The 20,686-nt window shown below is 44.0% G+C and overlaps 1 protein-coding gene across 6 annotated transcripts; it reads right to left on the minus strand.

Annotated features, from left to right (window-relative positions):
• Positions 1-251: 251 nt before the first annotated feature.
• CNR1 (cannabinoid receptor 1) lies at positions 252-18,775 on the minus strand. Of its 6 annotated transcripts, none has more exons than XM_032105034.1 (4): positions 18,563-18,775; positions 11,258-11,350; positions 10,755-10,811; positions 252-5,724 (listed from the first exon to the last, which is right to left on the minus strand). In XM_032105034.1, exon 4 carries the CDS (start codon positions 5,661-5,663, stop codon positions 4,242-4,244), a length of 1,422 nt encoding a protein of 473 aa, XP_031960925.1. In that variant the 5' UTR covers positions 5,664-5,724; positions 10,755-10,811; positions 11,258-11,350; positions 18,563-18,775; the 3' UTR covers positions 252-4,241. The 6 variants fall into 6 exon arrangements, with proteins under 6 accessions (XP_031960925.1, XP_031960922.1, XP_031960920.1 ...); XM_032105031.1 differs by lacking the exon at positions 18,563-18,775 and adding an exon at positions 17,598-18,125; XM_032105029.1 differs by lacking the exon at positions 18,563-18,775 and adding an exon at positions 12,399-17,572.
• Positions 18,776-20,686: the final 1,911 nt, after the last annotated feature.

Here is a 20,686-nt window from a genome sequence, read left to right on the forward strand (position 1 = left end):
CCTGCTGGACCACTTCATCATCCACTCCCTACACCCATCAACTCTGTCCCCACTGGCACTAGCCAAAACTAGACTAACTCTTTGTTTGTCTCCAATCTTTGATTACCCTCACAACCCCCAATAACTAATTTACGTTGTCACTGCTGCTGGCAGCACTATTTTAATTTGTACTCCTTTCTTCTTTTGTGTTTTGTTTTTCTGAAGAATATGGGCTTGTCTTAATGCGACATCTCTGAGCAAACATATGCATCTGAGGAAGGCAAAAGGAATTTATTGCATTTTGGCTAATACAGAGGAAAGGGGAAATTGCCTACATAATGAAACAGGAGATGCAGTTTTAACTGTCATTTCTCTCTTGTCTCCATAGTACTGAATACACAAATATAAAATATATGATCTGCCTCCTCCTTCAAACATATCAACGTACAATTAAAACCCACAAAGCTTGACAACCTGTTGTCAAGTTGTTTAAGCAGTTGTTTCAGAATGACAGACAAACTTATAAACAAAACGTAGAGCACCAGATCGTGGGATGAGGCAGCATCATCACGTGGCTTCCTCAGTTATGTCAAAATTTGGAAAACAAAAAAGCAGAGGAATACTTTTTCTCCTTGAATAAATAACAGTTTAATTACATTATAGAAATAAAATATGATATGATAGGAATACACTGGAAATCTTACAGAAATACTATTCTGCTACTGGTAGGTAAATGGTCAAAGCTACTTTTCATGACAATCTGAACAGTACTTGTGTACAAACTATTATACAGGTTGCTAATGAAAAATATTGCAACAGTTGCAAGAATGTTACCAGCTCAAACAAACATCTAATGATACAATATTCTTCTAAGAGGAAGTAATAATGTTAGATTTACAGACAATAAAGAGTTATGTTCTCCACTTCGAAACACTGGAAATAAAAAGCTCAGGTAATCCAATTTCTTTACCTCATATTATCACAAGGAAAGATTTTCCTTTCACTGTGAAACAGCATCCCAAGAGACCCTGTAAATAGTTTATTCAAAGGTAGTATTTGAGATGTCACAGCAACTTCAACAATTTTCCTAGTCCACAATTACAGACTTTTTAGGCCACTGCTTGTAGAGATGACTTTTTTTTTCACTTATTTACATACATTCAGCCCAATAACATCAAGTAGAATGCACTGTCTATCTCACAATAGACACACTAAAATTTTCATCAAAAGGCCAGTGCAAGATGTGGATAGTGACTGCACAGCATTGAGGAGATTATATTATACAAATATACAATTAGACTGTTGAGAATCTTACACACATGTGACATAGATGGTCTTCTCGGTAGGTACGTGACACTTGGAGTTGGCACATACACGTAACTGCAACTAGCGGTGGTGGGTGGATGATGATGATGATGATGGTGTGGGTGGCCATGGAACACAGTGTCGTTTGGCTGTGCTATCACTAAGTGAAAGTAGGCAACTGCAAATTAGGAATACCTAAAGCTGAAGTATAAGAACAGCTTATCTTGGAACGGCAGCAGATTTTTCTAATGAAAGAATAGTTCTACTTAGTGTGCAACATGTAAGGAAATTGTTGCCATCTCTTTAATAAATGGTTCTAAGTGAACCGATGCAGTTCCCAGAGCTTTAGAAAAACTCATTATGCAAATGAAGATACTGATGATAGAGGGTAACATTTCACAGGATGCTATTTCTTATTATATCAGTAAGCACCAAGTTAAGTGCCAAGACAGCCCCATTGTCCCATGATTTATCGTAAAATTTAGAACTTGAAAGCACAACAAAATTCCACAAAGTTTGCATTTAATTCACAAGAAGACAGTTTCAAAAATGGCTCTTAAAATACCCTTACATTTCAAATGGGCTTTCCCCCACTCCTCCAAGAGGACTGCTTTAGGATGGACTAGACCCAGACATAAAAAACATCTTTCAGGACTTGACATCCTCTGGGAATCCTCTGCGATCCACTGGTTTTGGCTGACTGCAGTGGGCCCCTTGAGAGTGTGGTGCGCTGTCCTGCCACACAGGTAAGCTGCAGGGGAGATGGGTAGAGGAGGAAAGTACCCGTCTCTTCCAGCTGTTGCTCAGCACCTCACCTGATCCAATCTTACCTTTAAAACATGTCATCCTCACCAAGCCTAAACTTGGAGCCACTTGCATCCCCACAGGGCCACTGCCTGAAAGGGGCTGGGTGCTCATTCAACCAGTTGCTCTGGCCTGCACTGAGGCAACCAGAGACCCTGGGCTGCTGTCCCTTCTCTCTCCCTATGTAAGCACAAGGATGGGTGGCAGGGCAGTATGGATTTGGCTCCACTCGCCCTGCGTCATGGAGAAAGTCACCCCCTGTTGCGGCAAGTGTCAGGCAGCTGAAGGACTAAGCTGCGCTTGCAGCTATTTTGGCAGAAATCAGTCAGAAGGGTGAGGAAATGGTCTGAAAAAGCAAGGCAGCAGAGAAGAGGATCCCAGACCTTATGACTCAGAACAGAATCACAGAATATCCACGCCTCAAAGACTATCTGGTAGCATGTTCCTTGTGATGGTCTCAGGCTGCAGAAACTGTCCCACTGTGGAACAGTCATTATTTTCCATCAGTAACTTCTTCCTGGTAGTGTCAAACCTTGTCAGTGGTTTCAGTGAGATGCACCTCATTGCAAGCTATCAGATTTTAATACTCACAGCCTTAAAACAAACTACCATTTACTCCTGGCTTTCTCAGTCTTCAGGAACACTATCAACAGCTGCAGCATTTGTCAGTTCGGGCTCATTCCATGTTCTCTGCCTCTTGTTTCCCTTTATTTTCAAGTGTAACTGAAAGGTTGCTTCCTCTAGCACATGGATATGCTGGATCGAGATATTCTTAACATGGTACTTTCATCAGTAATCAATTGGAAGAACTCAATTTTAGAAACAGAATTCGTGTGCAAAGCGTGCAACAAGAAATACAGTTACATTTGGTCATAGTGTCCTATCTTAGCTATGCTACCATGACTCACACCGATTAGTATACTTACACACGCACGCACACACACACGTACACACACAGAGATATTTATTTATATACACGCTCACACAATAAGAAAATGTTTAAGTCTGACAATATTTCCTCCTCTTTTAGTGAAGACGGGAGTTTGGCATCTCAGGCTCTGAATCTGCTTAGACCTGGGATACAGGAATGTGACACACCTTCAAGTATACATCGACTGCACAGTGATAACATCGCACATTGAGTCTGACACATGCTGTCTTCAGTGGTCCAACACCAGCACATGGCTTAAAACCAGATGCCTATTAAAGGAGCCAATATCCGGGACCTTTGCTTTTCAGTGTTCATATTCACACAATGCCCAAGAGCAGGGCAGTAGTCTGTGCAACCATAAACATCCTTCTGTATAAACGCAGTGGTATTTAAAAGTCTGAACCAGTGCATTCCTTTCTCACATTCCTCCTCTATTCCTCTGTTGCTGTTAGTCTCATATGCATGTGAAAGTAAAAGGTAGTGGGGAAATAATTTTAGTAGAAGAACACAAAGCCTCTCCTCTAAGTCCACAGAAGACCACTAAAAGTGTAAAATTTCCAAAATACCTCATAGGAATTCTTCAAATACAGTAAGTGTTTTCAATGGGGTTTACATATCACGTTTCACGTTATTTCCACGGAATTCTACCTTATCACTTTGTTTAATCAGACGAATACCAATAACACATAATAAAACAGCACACAATTCACGGGACACGACACATTTTACAAAACCTCTAAACTCAGCACTGCTGCTTTTGGAAAAAATCAGAAACTCTTATTACTTACAGACATGAAATACATTTCACATTGAAATGAACAGCATGATTACAAGGCTTTTTTTCTTGTTTGATGGTATTGGTTTAGGACGCGTTATTTTTCAATTAGGTTTCACAATTCTTCTTCACACCCCCAAAGGAATGATTGCTAATCTGGTATTTTCTCTGTGCTCTTTCTGGAAACATTATTATTCAGTAAACACCTTTTGAGAAAAACACGTGAAAATTTAGCTAGAACCCCTAATTGTAAAACCTGAAAAACTGGCTGATGGTAATGCTCTTAACACAATCATCGCTCAGCTTACAATGACAAACCAAAAAATATTACAGGAGGGTACAAACACGTTAAGCCATGGGTTTGGTTTTCTCTGTTGTTGATTTTTTTAATTTTAATTTTTTTTTAAACTTAAACTCCTTTTCTCACAATGCTGAGAAGTCTCTGACTTACAACGCTTCAGCAGTTGTGTCCGTGGAGACAGACATGGTAACTTTGGCAATCTTAACTGTGCTCTTAATGCAGCTCTCGGCAGCCCTGTGCACATTCCCTGTGTTGTTGGCATGTTTGTGCTGGCAGTCAGACTCCATGCTGTTATCCAGGGGCTGCGCAGTCCCTTCACAGGTGGGGAACATGCTGCGGAAGGCGTGTCGCAAGTCCTTGCTCCTCAGAGCGTAGATGATGGGATTCACTGTTGAATTCAGCAAACAGAGCATGCTACAGAAGGCAAAGATAGTCTTGATGAGCTTGTTCATTTTCCCAAAGACATCATACACCATGATGGCGAGGAGAGGGCCCCAGCATATGATTAAAACGACTAGGATAAGGACCAAGGTTTTGGCTAACCGGATGTCCATACGAGTTTGATCAGGCCTAGTGATCTGTACCTTACCATCCTCCGTCGACTGAATGATTATGCTTTTCTGTGTGCCTCGCTGCAGCATGCGAACAGCGTGGCTGTGAGCCTTCCACAGAATGTACATGTAGGCATAGACAATGAACAACAAGAGAATGCTGGTGACCCCGATCCAGAACATCAGGTACGTCTCATCGATGAGAGGGAATATGTCCGAACAAACAGAATTAAGTTTTTTGCAGTTCCAGCCGAGCAGAGGAAGAACGGCTATTACAATAGCAATGGTCCACATCACACAAAATGCTACGACAGCCTTTGGTCGGGTAACAATCCTTTTATAAGCTAGTGGCCTGTGTATAGAGATGTACCGGTCTATTGCCGTGAGGAAAAGGCTACCTACAGAGGCAGTGAAGGAGGCTGTAACTCCACCCAGTTTGAACAAGAAGACATTGGGGCTATCCTTCCGATGGAAAACATGGAAATCCACAAAACTGTAGACAAAAATCACACTGCCAAGGAGGTCGGCCACAGCCAGGCTGCCGATGAAATGGTAGGAGGGTCTACACCGGAGGCTTCGGGAGTGGAGGATGACACACAGGACAAGAAGGTTCTCTAGGACTGTGAAGGTGCCCAGGGTGAGCGACAGTACGGCGATGGCCAGCTGCTGGCTGGGGTTCAGGATCATAAAACACTCCATATCCATAAAGTTCTCCCCACACTGTATATTCTCCTCATTATCCTTAAAGGTGGACAGGGACTTGTTGTAAAACTCTGTGATGTTGACCTGATCTGAAGGAATAATGGTCAACAGGGAATCATCTCCTCCAGTCATTTTTTCTTGGAAAGGATCTCCCCTGAAGGAGGAAAGAGGGAACTTCTGGGGGTAGTACCCCAGCTTGGATGCCATGTCACCTTTCATGTCTTCGTACTGGATATCGTTGGAGCCCACGTAAAGGAGATCTGTCGTGATTGTTCGGAAAGTGGTATCTGCGAGGCCATCTAGAATTGACTTCATAACCCCAGTCTTGTTGGTTTCAGAGAGACTTGGGGGACAGAAAAATGCATCGGAGGAAATCCTGTATGGGGAAAAGGTTAAGACTTCATTAACATAAACAGGGAGACAAACTCCACAAACAACTTAGCTGAACTCTGTCAAACAAAATCAACCCTTCTCTGCTATTCAGTGCAGGTCTAGGCTTTGCCACTGTGGGAAATCAGGGTGGGTTGAGCACTTAGAAAGAAATCACCTGGATTTCACTAAAACTGAATTACACTAAGAAGTGACATGAAAAACAGAGGCACAGGGAATTGACTGTTTCACAGGAAAGCGATTTTCCTTTCTCGTCAAAAACTTCTGAGCTGCTCCACCATAAAGATATTCTTCTCAGCTTCTGATTGCAATGTACCTTGCAGACCAATATTCCATGGGCTTGTTTCATTTAGATAATACCAAGTGCCAATGGAGGAGCAGCACTAAACTGAGTCACCACCTTCACTGTTTTTCTTACAAAAGGCACTGAGGGTTTTGAAAAATTGACAACAGAGGGGCAACAGGGACAGAGCCATGCACTCCAAATTTCACAGCTCACCCAGTATGCCTGTATATTCTTATTATCCTGCTATAGCAATCTGAGGTCTACTAACATCCTGAATTTGCTATTGCAAATTTATTAGCAAGGTATTTAATCTAAAAATATATAGCTTCATTACATTCATATACAAAGATTATTCCTTCCTTCTGCTAAGGAAACTAAGGTACTGGAATACTTGAGCAAGTTGAGGGAGGTGGGTTGTTACCCAGCTCTGTCCACAGTTTCAGGAATGGTGACCAGCACTGTTAAGTCAGGGAGAGAATCAGTGATCTGCTCTGTACAGACCAGAAGCCTCAATCAGGGCAGTGTAAGCTTGCCTAGCTAAACATGGCACCAAGTTTAGATCAGGGTGCAGCAGTGGCCAAAACTCCAGGCAAAAGGGACCAGGAGTCACTGCTTCTGTGAGAAGCACTGTAATGTAACTCGTCCCCCTAGGGACACCCTCCAAAACATTCTGTCCTCTCCAAAACTGGGGGGACCCAGCAGAAGGTAGCCAGTGGTTTCTGAGTTCTGTCAAGTACAGCCTTTGCTCATGGATGGTGATTTGTGGAGGGGAACAACTCCTGGTCGGGGTTCCCTTGGGAGAGGACCCCCATCAGCACCTGAGCATGCATCGACATACAAGACAAGTCTTACAGCTCTTGTTATGCTGTACTCCTTTATATTACTTTGCCGATAGAAAATGCCTTGAATATGGACTGAACATCTGCTTTACGGCCCTCTTCCACCACCTCAGTGGATGAGAGTGGTCTGAATACAAATAAGAGCCAGAATCACTCCTTTTGTGTGCTACAAATATTCTGAATCTGCTATGGGACATCTTGATGATTAATCAGCAACAGGAGCAAACCAAGTTTCTTCTTGCTTTTGGTATGGAGGAAATTGTTGCTCTCAAGAAATCCCAGATGCCATTTATAGGCTTTTACTGACTTTACCTGTTCACTTTACACAACTGACAATAAATGGTCAGAAAGGCTGCAAGAGTTTATCTGCCAAAATCAGAGTACTGATCACCTCAACTTCTAAAGAGAAGACTTGCACAGCAGGTACCACTTCTCGTTTCCCAAGAAAATATAGGCAAGAAGAAAAGGATGCCTCTCAACAACAATAGCAGTACTTAAAAATATGTGAAATTATGAGCATTTCCAAAAAAACAGAGATCACTTGGCTGATGATATATTTATACTGCCCTTATAGTATCTGAACACTCAGGACTTTTTCCACAGCTCTTTAAAGTTTTGCCTTTTATTAAGCAGGCCTGGACATTGATTATTAAAGGAAATATATGAACTTAGACCTTCAGAAGACACTGCAACTCCAGTGCTGCAAAGAAGTATGAGTACAAACAACCCTTACTGGGAGAGTCGCAACACACAAAATATACTGGCTGAGTCAGCTTTTGCAGACACAATTTGCTCAGGAAATAACAATTATTAGACAGACAGTATTAAGGAATTTAATTTTGAGGGCGTGAGCAGGGAGGGAGGGAAATGTCACTGAAGCATACATTAAAAATGAACAGCAATCATCTAATATGGAAGGCACTTTTCTTCCAGAAGGTGTTTTACAGCTGCTCCTGGAGAATTTGCAGATGTTACAAGCTGCAAAGATGACTCTGCTGACAAATCTTCTTTGGGTGAAGTCTGGCAACTTTAAACTTGGCATTGTAACACCATTTTAAAAACACAAATGAAGAATGTGTTATTAACTTGAAAACTATCCAAAAATCCATTAAATAAAACAAGTAGTTCTATAAATATGTAAAGATTGCTGTGGTATCCTCTGCTATTCAAGCTTATTTTTGACAGAAGAAAGGCAACCATTTTAATGAGTAAAGCCACAGCCCCATGTCGAGAAGATTATGTCTGAGGAAAGCTTCATAAATTGTATTCAACTGAGCACTTCTGCTAGACAGACAAACAAATTGTTATCAGGTAGCTGGTCCCTGCTGGAGTCATGTCAAGTACAGACTTCCTCAGAATTGGGTGCCATGCAACCCCTACCTTTATTTGAAATACAAATGAAAGAACACGAATTCTTGTGTGCTCTTTTGAAGGTGGCAGTGAGTTATGTGACAATATCACTATGCATGCATATGCTATGCTAACAACACGGTTAATGGGATCAGGAGAGGCAAGGCTTACTTTGAATGTCAATGATTTTTTTTTTCCCTCTGTATTTTTACATTGAGATTATTACAGTAATTTTTACCTTATTGTCTCTGCAAAGAGAGTTTTCTTTGAGAGTACTTGGGAGTTCATTAGTAGTGTAGTTTAGGCTTTGGGGAATGCTGCTAACATTAATTTTGTTTTTGTTTGCTGCTGGGAATATCCTAATTGGAAATTTCTAGCAGTATGTGTGCATGCACCTATTCAAGCTGCAGTTGATTTTTATTAAAGTTGCAGTAAAACAACCATTTGCTTGATCTGGAATTACACTTTACATGAAATTCATTTATTTTAATTTAGATACTAGCTTATCCCAGTATAAGCTCACTACTAAAATGCACTGAAGAGATCAGTGAGGTTTTCCATAGCTATCTGGTGAAAACAAGACTGGACCTTTGGCACTGCAGTTATCAAGTCACAGGTGCTGCATGATTTGACATAGAAAGAAAAGCCAATGGCAGCAGCAATGGTCTTTTTCTTGGTCTTTTCACATGGCCAGGTGCACATGCCAGTGCCACACACATTTTGGCTCTGAGCATTTCTGTCCGAACCTGGAGTGGTGAGCAGGCACTGCCCATGAAAACAGACACCCCATGCCACGCAGTCACACTGCTCTTTGCAGTTGGCTTCAATACAACCCAAACCCATCCTGCCCAAGAGCCCAAACCCACACTGCCCAAGAGCCATGACTATCTCCACATGAAATACTCCAGGAGCCTCTCTGGCTTCTCAGAGCCTCCCCAGAGAATAAGCGTTCCCCTACACAGATTCATCCTCTCTGCATGCCACTGGAGTGACAGCTGTGTGCTGCAGAAAGCTGCCCTCATGGGCAGGGTGGCAGAAATGGAGAAACTCCCTGCTTTGCCAAGAACTCTCCTGCCCTGCCAGAATGCACTCTTCCAACTTCTTTTGAGTTTTCAAAGCTCTCAGCTTCATTCCTTCCATAAATGAACTCTACTACCTCACTCATTTTAAAACAGCTTTTAGAAGACTGAAACATTGATTAAATATGAAGGAGAGGCTGCACTGACACTGGCACTCAAAATTTTTGAGGTATTTCCACAACTGCATGCAGCAAGTCACGGCAAGTACTGAATTATGACTACGGATAAGAATTAAACAACAGAGAAAAACTTCAAGGATCTTTTATCTTGAAGACCAGACCAGAACTGTCATAGCTGAACACCATTTTAGACCTTTCTCCCACCATCCAGCAGCTGTTGGTGGGCACTGCCAGACCAGCTGTGTGAAGTGCCTGCCACTAGATGGAGTGGCTTTGACAAACTCCTGGCCTAGCTGTCTGCAGCGACACGCATTCAACTTGCTCCAGCCCTTTTTCCCTGCCTACTTTAGCAGGGATCAAACGTATGAGGTGTTAAACATCACCCAAAGGTTGAAGACACAACTTTGCTTTGCCTTCAAAGTGAAAGAATTAGTGAAGAGTTGAAGGGTCAAGTCTTACTAGTGCCCTCCACTGTGTGGTTACATATAGCCCTAAAGATGCTTGGATAACAGAATATAAATACACGTTAGGTAAAATAAAAAATATGTAGTACAAAAGAGGCTGGTAACTCATCAAGGACAACAAGGAGAATTATACTTCCTCTGGACTTCTTGTTGGTCCACAACACCAGCTCACTTGGGGAACAAGAACATGACTTCATTAAAATGCTATTACCTATCTTCTCCTGCTGTTCTGGGATAGAAGGAGAGCTGGAAAGTCTTTATCATTGTCTATAAAAAGAGCTGAATTTGTTACAATTTTCAAATCAGGATGATTGATAAAGCAATTTTAATAGCCTGAATAGAAACAGTGAGTATTTATTCTCTTCCTCAGAAAGTAATTATGAGCAATACAATGATGATACTGATAACTGCAAAAATGTTGACATGGCAAGAAAAGGAATCAAAACAAGCAAGGGAAATCCACAATCAAACCTCTTTGGCTTCCATTTTAGGAAACATTTTGATCTCCGTGTCTATACATTTCTTCTATGATAATCATAGTTAATTAAGAACAGGCCAAAGGACAAGTAGGAAGAATTCAAACAGTTTTTAAATGCATAAAAATACAGAAACGCACTCTCCTTGTTTACACCTTATAGGGTTCCAAGTCATTCAGAGAAGGGCATTATCTTCTGATAAGTTTGTGCAGTGCCCAACACACTGGGACTCCTCCCAAACTGGGTCCACAAAGTACTACGGCAGGAGAAACAGCAGCAATTTACACTCGTATATGCAGTCAGCTGTAAAACTGTGAGAGAAATGAGATCTACCATGGTAACTGTTGGCCTCTAGGAATTAGAACTGTCCTATAAAATGAAAATTTATATGGCTAATAATTACCTTATCCCATATGGTGATGAACAATACAGCTTCGAGGACAGGACAAGGTTTCCAAGCCTTGGAGAAAGAAATGTGCAGACTGAGAAATGGCATTCTCAGACTCAGTAACACCAAGCAAGGAAAAAACACATGTTGAGAAGAATGTGAAGGCAATGTTATCCCTATCCTATTTACTGGTTTACTGCTCCATCTCCAAAACTGTGCTACTCCTAGGCTAAAAATGGCAAATATGCTGTCACTCCTAATTCAGGAAAACTTGCATTCATTTCAGTCAGAATTTTCTCTGTGTGAGGCATCGGGAAGGAGCACAGACACTAGGAGAGGAGCAAATAAGGGATGTTATCTTCTAGATACAGCAAGGCACTATCAGCTATGGGGTAAACTAGGGCATGCAAGTAACGAACCAAATTTTGTTCTTATGTAATGTGATCATATCTTTGGCAAGTTGAATCTTAATTAGCAAGAAGGCACAGCTACATGGTTATTTATGTTAATTAACATACCGTTTGCACACTAGCAGGATAAGGGCCAGACTGTTCCAATGTGTGGGCAAATGGCTCCTATGTGACACCCCCCAGCATCCAGCAGCTGACAACCTGAACAACAAAAACAAAACAAGGGGGAAAACAGGGTGTTAATCAGTGACGGACTGCTTTTAAAAGCAATAGTATTATTCCCTCCCCCCAAAGTTTTGTTGGCAAGATGTGTGCACCAGTTTAGCACAGGTGATTTGCAGGTGCAGAGAAAAGGAGGCTGTGCCTTACATCCCAAACAGCCAGAGCATATACATGTGTCTAAAGTCAGAGAGGTTCAAGAGCAAGGCTGAAGTCCTGCTCCTTCTGGTGCAGCTGAAGGACCTAAACTTCGCTTTCTGTGAGCCAGGTGAGCGTGCTGGCAACCTCTACATTCTGCTGCCCATCTCTAAACTGCTCGAGCTGTTCCATGTTGGATTGAGAGCTAAGCATCCGCAAGTAAAGGCACCAGCTGGTATTCCAGGAGGCAGGATGCATGCCTGGTGAGAGGCTTAGCTTGAAGCCCTTTCTCTGAATTAAGCAAATCAAGGATGCACCTCCTGCATTCCACCCAGATGCAGGGGAGGAAAAGCAGGGGCAGCTGCCCCGTCTGCCTGTAAAAAATCTCTAGAACTCCTGAGATCACCCAAAACCTCTCAGCTTGTAAAATACAACCCCCCACAAACACATTTCCTACCAAGTTGCAGACAAGATGAAGTATTGAAGTCACAAACCAGCAAAGGGACTATCAGGGTGACATTAGTGGGAAACTACAGCTAGCTGCTCTGCCCAGCTTTTGGGAGAAAGGACAGAAGGCAAAGGTGGCTATTGTAAAACTGTGGGATTTAAAGATCTTTCACAGTTTATATTATCTTAATTTCATCTAAAGATAGAAATTTTGAAAGAGGATGAGGAGTCTTGCTGAAATATGAAAGACTCAGATGAAAGGAAACAGTGAAGCAATTGTGACCTAGTTTGTTTGCTTAAAATCAGCTCCAGTTTAGGGACTGGTTTCCCAATAAAGGACTTTGTACACTTCTTTTCCAATAAAGCAGAATGAACAGATAATATGAAGTTTGATACAATGCTATGGAATTTACATTTTAAAGAAAATGGAGGAGAACTCATTAACCTGGTTAATTTTGAACTCTCAAACTTTTTCACAGAAGAGTTCCTCTTGGATTTCAAAATTCCATCAGAAATCGTGTCATTTCCAGCCTCCTCTCTAGCCATTCTACAATGCCAAAAGGTGCGGGCAATTGTTGCTGAGCAGAATTGACATAAATGTTAAATGGGGACAGAGAAGCCCAGCCAGACGCAAAAGAGATGGGGGCTGAACAGTCAATCTTCTGGAAGTACCTAGAAGAAATGGCAGGTTAGTACACAATATGTAGTTTAAGGGAGAAAAGTCATTTGAAACAACAGAGCAGGACATAAAAGACCGGGCTCCATTGGATGCTAAATGCTAAAGGTCTCCAGAAGAACGTAATGTCTAGAGGATCAAACCGAAGGAAAAGCAGATTTATTAGGAAGAAACGAGAGAGAGAGGAAGAGAACCACTCCTAGAAAATAGTTTCCATGCAATGGCCAGAGCAGAACACAGAAGGTCATTTTGTTGCAGCAGAAAATATTAATGAACTTTATTAAAAGCATAAGGTTTAGAGACAGAAAGATAGCAAAAACATCAGGCTCCAGGGAGAATTCTCATAAACTGCACAGAGTGTATGTCTGCCTTCTCATCCCCCCGCAACAAACTGGCTCTAACAAGTTTTAATTAAAGAAATCATGAGATAGAGCAAGGAGATGCTGAGAGCAAAGGTAATGTGGGTTAAGTTATTTGTGTGGTGAGAATTGGTAGGAGACAGGAAAGATAGCTACTATCCTCATACTGGGAATAAGACATCTCCATGTGAGACAGGAGCAAAGTGGAGAAAGGTAAGAAAGGAAGACCCAAGTGGAAGTGCCTCTGTGAGGCAGGGATACAGATTTTAGAGACAGAGAAGAATTGCCTTTGTGATAGGCTGGAGGAAAGCAGATGAGGTGAAGGAGAAAATTCACGAGAGAAAACCTCCCTCCTCTTCTGAGCTGTGCGAACTTCAGAGACACCTCCGTAAGCTGAAGGATATAGCTAGTGGGATTTTTCAGATCTCACCATAAAGAAAGAACAGATCCACTGCTCGCTCTGCAGGCAATGACTTGCTCTTTTGAAAGTCCATTTCTGATCTGCATTCAAACGACGAAGGAAGATGCAAAGGGCTCTGAGAAGCCATCCTTGGTAAGGTCAGGGAAAAGGACAGCACTGTACGCACTGACAGTTGGGACCAGGCTGGGGACACTGAGGCGAGGTTAGCTGAGCAAATTTGGCCAGGGACATTAACAAAAATCAAACTGCTTAGGGAAAATGACATACAGGATATGGACTTCTGAGGTGGAAAGGAAGAGAGTGCTCAAATGGAGCCACTAAATGACCCACACAGCAGATAAACACACCAGAAGTGAAAAAGGGGTTCACAGGCAAAGACAAAAAGTTAGTGCACAGAAGGCCAGCAACACGCTGCAAAGCAATATCCCTTCTACCTCAGTCTTCAAGAGTCTGCTTCTCCTGCAAACTGTTTTTAGGCCATAAAGTATTGGCAATGCTCAAAAGCTAGGATAAAAAGGCTTTCGGCAACTGCGATGCCCCATGCCACCAGCATTAGCAAAGGACAGAAATACGCACTCCCAGCTAAAAAATGAAAAACATTCTTTCATTTCTGGAGCCGTCTGGCCTTTCCTAGGATTTAAATAATCTCAGATAACTGTCTTCATAGTTACATTCACAATATAATGATATTCAAATATACTGCCTTCACACACACAAATAACTTGTGAAATTATTTGCCAGCATATTAAGCCACTACACCAGATTGCTTGGCAATGGTGTATGTCTTTGAAACATTCAGATGCTTTTCTTTTTTTAAAAAAAGAAGAGAGGGAGGGAAGAGGAGACGTGAGAAAGAATTACAGTAGAATTTGATATCCAAGTAGCCAGAACAACCAACTGTGGAGAGACTTCAACCAGTATTACATCAGACTTGGAGAAACAGTTAAAATATACTGAAGGATGAGTTATGACTTTATATATATAGGTATACTTCTATGCATAAACTTACAAATAGACATAAACAAAAAAACCATATGCCTAGAGGAAGAACTGAAGTCTCACAAACCCTGCAGTATGTCATGCATAAACTCAAATTTCAAGCGCTAGAGTACATGCAGACAAGCTACAAGTGTAGGTACAAAAATACAGGCAAGATGATTGCTGAATATCGTCCTGAATTCCCTTATACATAGCCTTCTTGGCTAAAAGCAAGAATCTAAAACTAGTATATCTATCACTGACATCCTGTAAAAGTTATTTTACATGTATATATAAATGTGTCACCTAATATTCCAGACATGTACATAGTCTGGACTTCAGTGCTGCATTCCTTAAAACAGGTACAACTGACTAAAACCAGTGATTTCTGAGAGCATGTTTCACATACTCAGCAGAACAGGAAGGTAGCAGCCCCCCAAGATCCTAAACACAAACTTTGAAATGTTTCCTAAAATGCAGAAAGATGGAAACTACTCCAGTGAGGGCTGAAAGTGAATTGACAGTACAGAACCTGCTCCCACTCAGTACTTTGTAGTGAGTAAACACACCTTACTTAAGAATGCATAATTGCCATAGAAGAGGTTAACACAGGATGAGGTACTATTTGATGCCATCTAGCCTCAATCTACACAAACAATACAACATCTGAATTGTGTAAAATATCCACCTTCACCAACAGTCCAGCCAACGCATAAGAAGTGACCATTATACTAACACACACTGTAATTAAATACCTATTTTGTAATTTGGATGTGGCCAGTTTCACCAAGAAAGGATGTTCCTACTGAAGAGAGGCAGAACCGAGCTTGGGGTGTGAGTCACCGTAATGCCCCTGCATGAGGCACAAATGGCAGAATAAAATGTGCTCCGACCTTATGTTGCAAACCCAATAATTTTTCATGGGCAACAATGGCACCTTCAGGAAAAAGGGAAAAAAAAAGAGAAAAGTTCTTTCTGACAAGAAATTGATTTATAAGTCATTATAGCCATTTCAAAGGGACAGGTCATAGCTGTTTTCAGAGACCATTAACAAAGCCACACACTTTCAAAGGCTGTGAGTTCTGGGGGGAAATCCTTATCCCACCAAGAGTGATGGGATGTGCACTTTTGGCAGCAGTACAGCATCAGTCTAGAAATGGAGACATACAGAGCAGTACTGAGAAGACAGGTTGACACATTTTTAACTTTGCATTAATAACAAATGCTCTTGCTGTCTATTCTGGCACTTTTGCAAGTTTGCTTTTAGGTACAAGGGACTTGCATGCATTTCCACTGTAGATAAGAAAACAAGAGCAGCCTTGTTATCATTAAAAGGGTCTATTTCCCTCTGCCTTCTGTTTTGTGTGTCCATCTGCATAGCTGCTTTGAACTTGGCCAAATCCCAGTGTTAGGGTTGCCCACAGTACAAATTTTAAATCATCAGCAGACTGTGAATTTGCTGCTAGAGAAGAGAAAAATCTCCAAATTCTCACCTAAATGGTCGATGAGTGGTTTTGTAGAACATTCATCATGTTACATAGCCTAAACTATTTGGGAAATTGCAGAAAAAAAAAAATTTACTGTTTCATGAGAACTGTCAGATGAAGACAAAATAGACATCTGGAAAGAAATGAAGAGCAATCACCACTGAGAAAAATGAATTCTGTGGATGCCTAGGTAGGTGACTACATGACTAGAGAGGTCCCAAAGTTTGCATTCGAGAAGTTACAGTAATTTCTCTTTAAGCCATCCAGATTTAGAGGAACTAGGTGAGTGGAAGACAGTGCATGAGACCTGCAGAACCAAGAATGGCAATGCATTCGTAAAAATCTTGGGCAATACTAAATTAATATATGAGTTTGGATTCTTAATCTCCTCACCTACCTCACCTCTACTCAATAGAAAAGAAAACCATGTCAGCTCTCACTCTCTAGTGCACAGAACTTTCAGCACCAAAATTCCCAGTGGGATGACAGTCTGCAAACATTTTGAGATGGCCACATTAAAGGCTGAAAGTCAAAAATGGCTTCAAAAAGAAAGGAAAAAAATGTTATTTCTTTCTAAACTTCTGCTGCCCAATCAAAACGTTGTAATAGGGGAAGTTAAAGAAAGGCTTCAGTCCTTCAACAGAGCAAGAAAGCCTTTAACAGGGTCCTTTATGCAATTGAGCTCATATCATTCACGAAAGAACAACAGCCAGGATCAAAGGCATACACCAGCTCATCCTCGCAATACTATAAACTGCTTCCACCTGCACCTTGAGTTTTATAGGTATTTTGATTGCAATCCTGTGAGTTTAGGTATCATAGAATGGTCAACGACCTAAATTCTCAGCAAATAAATCAATTTCTTTAACTAGCCAACTTTTTTTCCCCCTCCTGGCAATAGGTGCCTGCTGGCTCAGTCAAACAATTATTGCTTTTAGCAATTGTGCTTTAAAATGGTTTTATTCAAATGGTTCTGCCTCTTATTCCAAAGACCAACAGATAATAAAGCAAAGCTGTTACTCGTTGCTACAAAACTAATTTTAACCTCAAGCAAATCAGGAATTACACATGCATCTTCTGAACTGTTTAAAGATGTTACGTTCATTTCTTTTATGACTGATTTAATAAACTCTGCCTGCATAATAAATATTCCTGCTATAGTCACAGGGCTTTTTTCTCTTCTTGAGAAGGAAAAGCCCATGCTGGTGGTTGATATGAGGTATAATAGGAAAAGAATTAAGCACAGCCAAGTAATTTTTGCAATGTTGGACATTTTGTTATTAAACATCATATTCACTATTACTCGGATTCTTTGCAGTAACAGCAATGCCACCCCCAGCAGAGAATGCCATATTCCTTTAAGAAAGGGTGAACAATAACAATGAAAACAACATGATACATCTAAGAAAAAAAGGAAAAAAATTACTACACCTTTAGCAGGTTAAAAAAGCTATACTATTAAAAAAAACCAAAACCCTAACCCTAGCAGATACTAAAGAAGCATTTTGCTATCTGCTTCTTATATATGTCCCTTTATCTTCTGAAATTAGAAAACATGTGCCGAAACTGTTAATATTTTCATTTGCTGCCATACAGAAAATAACACTGATGACAATTTTAGAGAAAGAAGGAAAACTATAGACTTCATCTTCTGACACCATTTTACTTAATCAAACTGCAATCTCAGTAACGAGCTCTCTCCTACCAAAGGTTTGGTACGTACCTCATCCAGGGGTGTTCTCAATGGAGATTTGCAGACGTCTTTGAGACAAAAAGATTCCCATTTAAAATAAGCCCGTCTGGTTACTCAAAATTATTTCTCAACAGATGAAGATTTGACATGACAAACGCTGCGTGAAGTTTAAAAGGCTCACTCTTTTTCAGCTCTTTACCCCCCAGACTTCCGAATTTCAGACAAAAACAAATCAACCAACCAACCAAGAAACCCTACCGGGATATTCTGAGGATGCTGGACGACTAAGTGACATTTTTTAAGGGAACATCGTTGCGCACAAAATTGCGAACCGCCTTTTATTTCGGTTACAGCCTCAAAGGCAGAGTTTGGAGAGGAAAAGTGCACAGGAAAGCCGGGCTGAATGCCACCCGCTGTAAATCACCAGTGGGTCAGGACGAGAGGAGAAACCTCCGATGTCAGATAAGGTCCTGTGGGAGCCCGGGAGGCTGCCAGCTCCGCGCACAGAAGAATAGACGCGTGTTAACCATAACGCCACCAGCCGCCCGCACCCCCGCCCGCTGCCGGGCTCCCCTCGCCGCCGGGTCCCCCCTCCTCCGGCCGGGCTCGCGAAGCCAAACTGCGCTCCTCGGACCATCGGCTTTTCCCGGGCGGCCCCGGGGCTACCTCCAACTCGCCCCAGCCGCCCGGGGCGGCGGCGCGGGGCCGTGCGCGGGGCAGAGGCGAGACCCGCGCGGTCCCCGGCCCCCGCCGCAGCGTGGGTCGCGATCGCCGCGGGACGCGGCGGCGGATCACGGGGAGGATGCTCCGCAGGCAGCCGCCTCCCCTCCGCCCGTTCCGCCGTCGGGGCAGGCGCTGTCATTCCCCGAAACCCCCCCTCCCACCCACGCCGCCAACAAACTTTGAGGGGGACGACGGGTCCCTGGTCCCCGACCGGGGGGCACCCGCCGCCCTCCTCGGCCCCCCCGCTCCCCTCCGCCCCGCGCCGTCCTTACCCTCCGCACGGCACCGGTCGCGTTCCCCGCCTGCTCCGGCCGCGCCGACCCCCAGCAGGGAGCGGGAGCGCCGCCCCACCCGGGCACCCCAGCACTGGGGAGCGCCGAGGAGGCGGTGCCGGTAAGGGGAAGGAGGAGGTGGGAGACTTCTCCCCCCGGCTGCCTCCCCTTCTTCGCTTCCCTCCCCTCGGCGCCTCCTCTCCGACCACCGCCGCCCTCGCTCGCCCGGATCAGGCGGCGCGCGGGGCTCCGCCGCCCTGCCGCCGCCGCCGCCGCTCCATGTGCCGCCCGCCCGCCCCCTCCTCCGCCGCCTCCGCCCGCCGCCGCCTCGGCGCGGGGAGGCAGCGCGGGAGCCGCCGGGCGCCCGGCGCGGCTCCGGCACACGCCGCCGCTGCGTCCCCCCCGCCTTCCGCCCCGCTCCGGTCCCATTTATGAAGCCCGGCGCCCATCACGTGTCAGTGTGTGCCTTTTGTCCCGGCCCTGGCAGCACCGGGGCGGACAGGCGGCGCTGGCCAAACTTCGCCCCGGGGGAGGGACACGGGAACACCGGGGGACACCGCGGGGGCGGGCGGCGGGTCCGTTCCCGGCCGTGCCCCACCCCGCGGCCCCGCCGGCCGTGGGCGCTGCCCGGCCGTGAGCCCCGTCGTGGCGCGCTCCGCCGCCGCGCCCCCCGGCCGGGCGCGGGGAAGCGGGGCCGGGGGAGGCGGTGCGCGGGCCCCCAGCCAATGTGGAAGGCAGCGCCTCCTCCGGCCCGGGGGGGCGGACAGCGCATCCCCTCCACGGGAACCCGGCCCGGCCACCCGCCGGCGCTGCGGGGACAGCGGGCACCGGCTCCGCTCTGGCCCCGGGGTCGCGGGGTTGGCGCACGCAGTGGGCTTCAGAGTTTGGCGGCTCTGGATGCCCTCGTGGGGCGTCCTTTCCCCGTCCCGGTATTTCCTGTGGAACACCAGGGTTTTGATATAGTTTATTTTCCTTTTTCTCACTACCCCTGAGTTCCGCCTTCGGTGTTTCGGGGCTTACACGACAGCCGTCATGGCAGCCCTCAGGTGTGCTGGGGGTTCCCTCATCTCCGAGGGGCGACATGGCTCCAGAGGTGGACCGGCAATGGGCATAAGTGGAAAGCTGAGCTTTATTCAACAGCCAGTTCCTAAACACTGTAATATCCAGCTGGCTTTGATCGTGTGTTTTTGTCTCTGCAGTGTCATACATATGTATTTGTCTTCACACGAATTAATACAGAAACATAATAAATATTTATCATTTGACATAGTGTCTAAAGACATTAACTGGTCCATCTACCGTTTACCTGAACTGGTACATCCACCCATGGAGGAGGAATATGTAATTTTCCTTAAATTTCCTTAATTTAAGTTTATCAGGTTAAAAAAATCGCTCAGCTCTTCACAAGTGATGGATAAAGGTTTCGGGTGGCTGTATTTTTAGGGGCGTCCAACTCAAGATGTGCCTGCCATCTGGCAGTAACTCTTCCTCCTGAAGGCTTCTCAAGCTGGGCCCCCAAGATCTGAGGCAACCAAAATCTCCAGGCTGCACCCACCAAAGTGCATCTGCCGAGGAGCAGAGCCTCATTCTCACAATCCAATGTTTTCCCTGCATCGGGTCCCAGAGCAAGTCTGCAAGATCATAATTACTGCCTATAATTTTTCAGCCGCTGGCTCTTTCTGATGGTAATCATTAAATTAACAAGAAAGGAGATAATTTCAAATGGCACTCCCTGTGAGAAAAGTGGAAGGGGAAAAAAAAAAAGGCCAACTCATTTGTGCCCAGCTTGAGTTTCGTATTAGTCCGTCTGTTTGGTCATTTGGAAGTGGTGGAATGTATAAAGAACTTTATTTAGGGCTGCATTGAATCAGATCAGATTTCTCTTTAGCTGTGCATTTCAGAAAGTATTGAGTTCTCAGAGGACTAAGACTTTTTCTTCAATTCTTTGAAAGAGTTGAGTACTTTTGCTTTCAATGTGAACCTACCAAGTTAAACTTCTCTTCTGTGTTTGCGGAGGGACACATCCCCTCTGCAAGGCACATCAAGTGGACATGGCCAGACCAAAATCGGCCCTCAGAGGGAATTTAAGGGCAAGTAACTGTTCATCCTACCTCCACATTCTTG

The sequence above is a fragment of the Corvus moneduloides genome, chromosome 3, assembly GCF_009650955.1.
Source record: "Corvus moneduloides isolate bCorMon1 chromosome 3, bCorMon1.pri, whole genome shotgun sequence".
Lineage (NCBI taxonomy): Eukaryota > Metazoa > Chordata > Aves > Passeriformes > Corvidae > Corvus > Corvus moneduloides.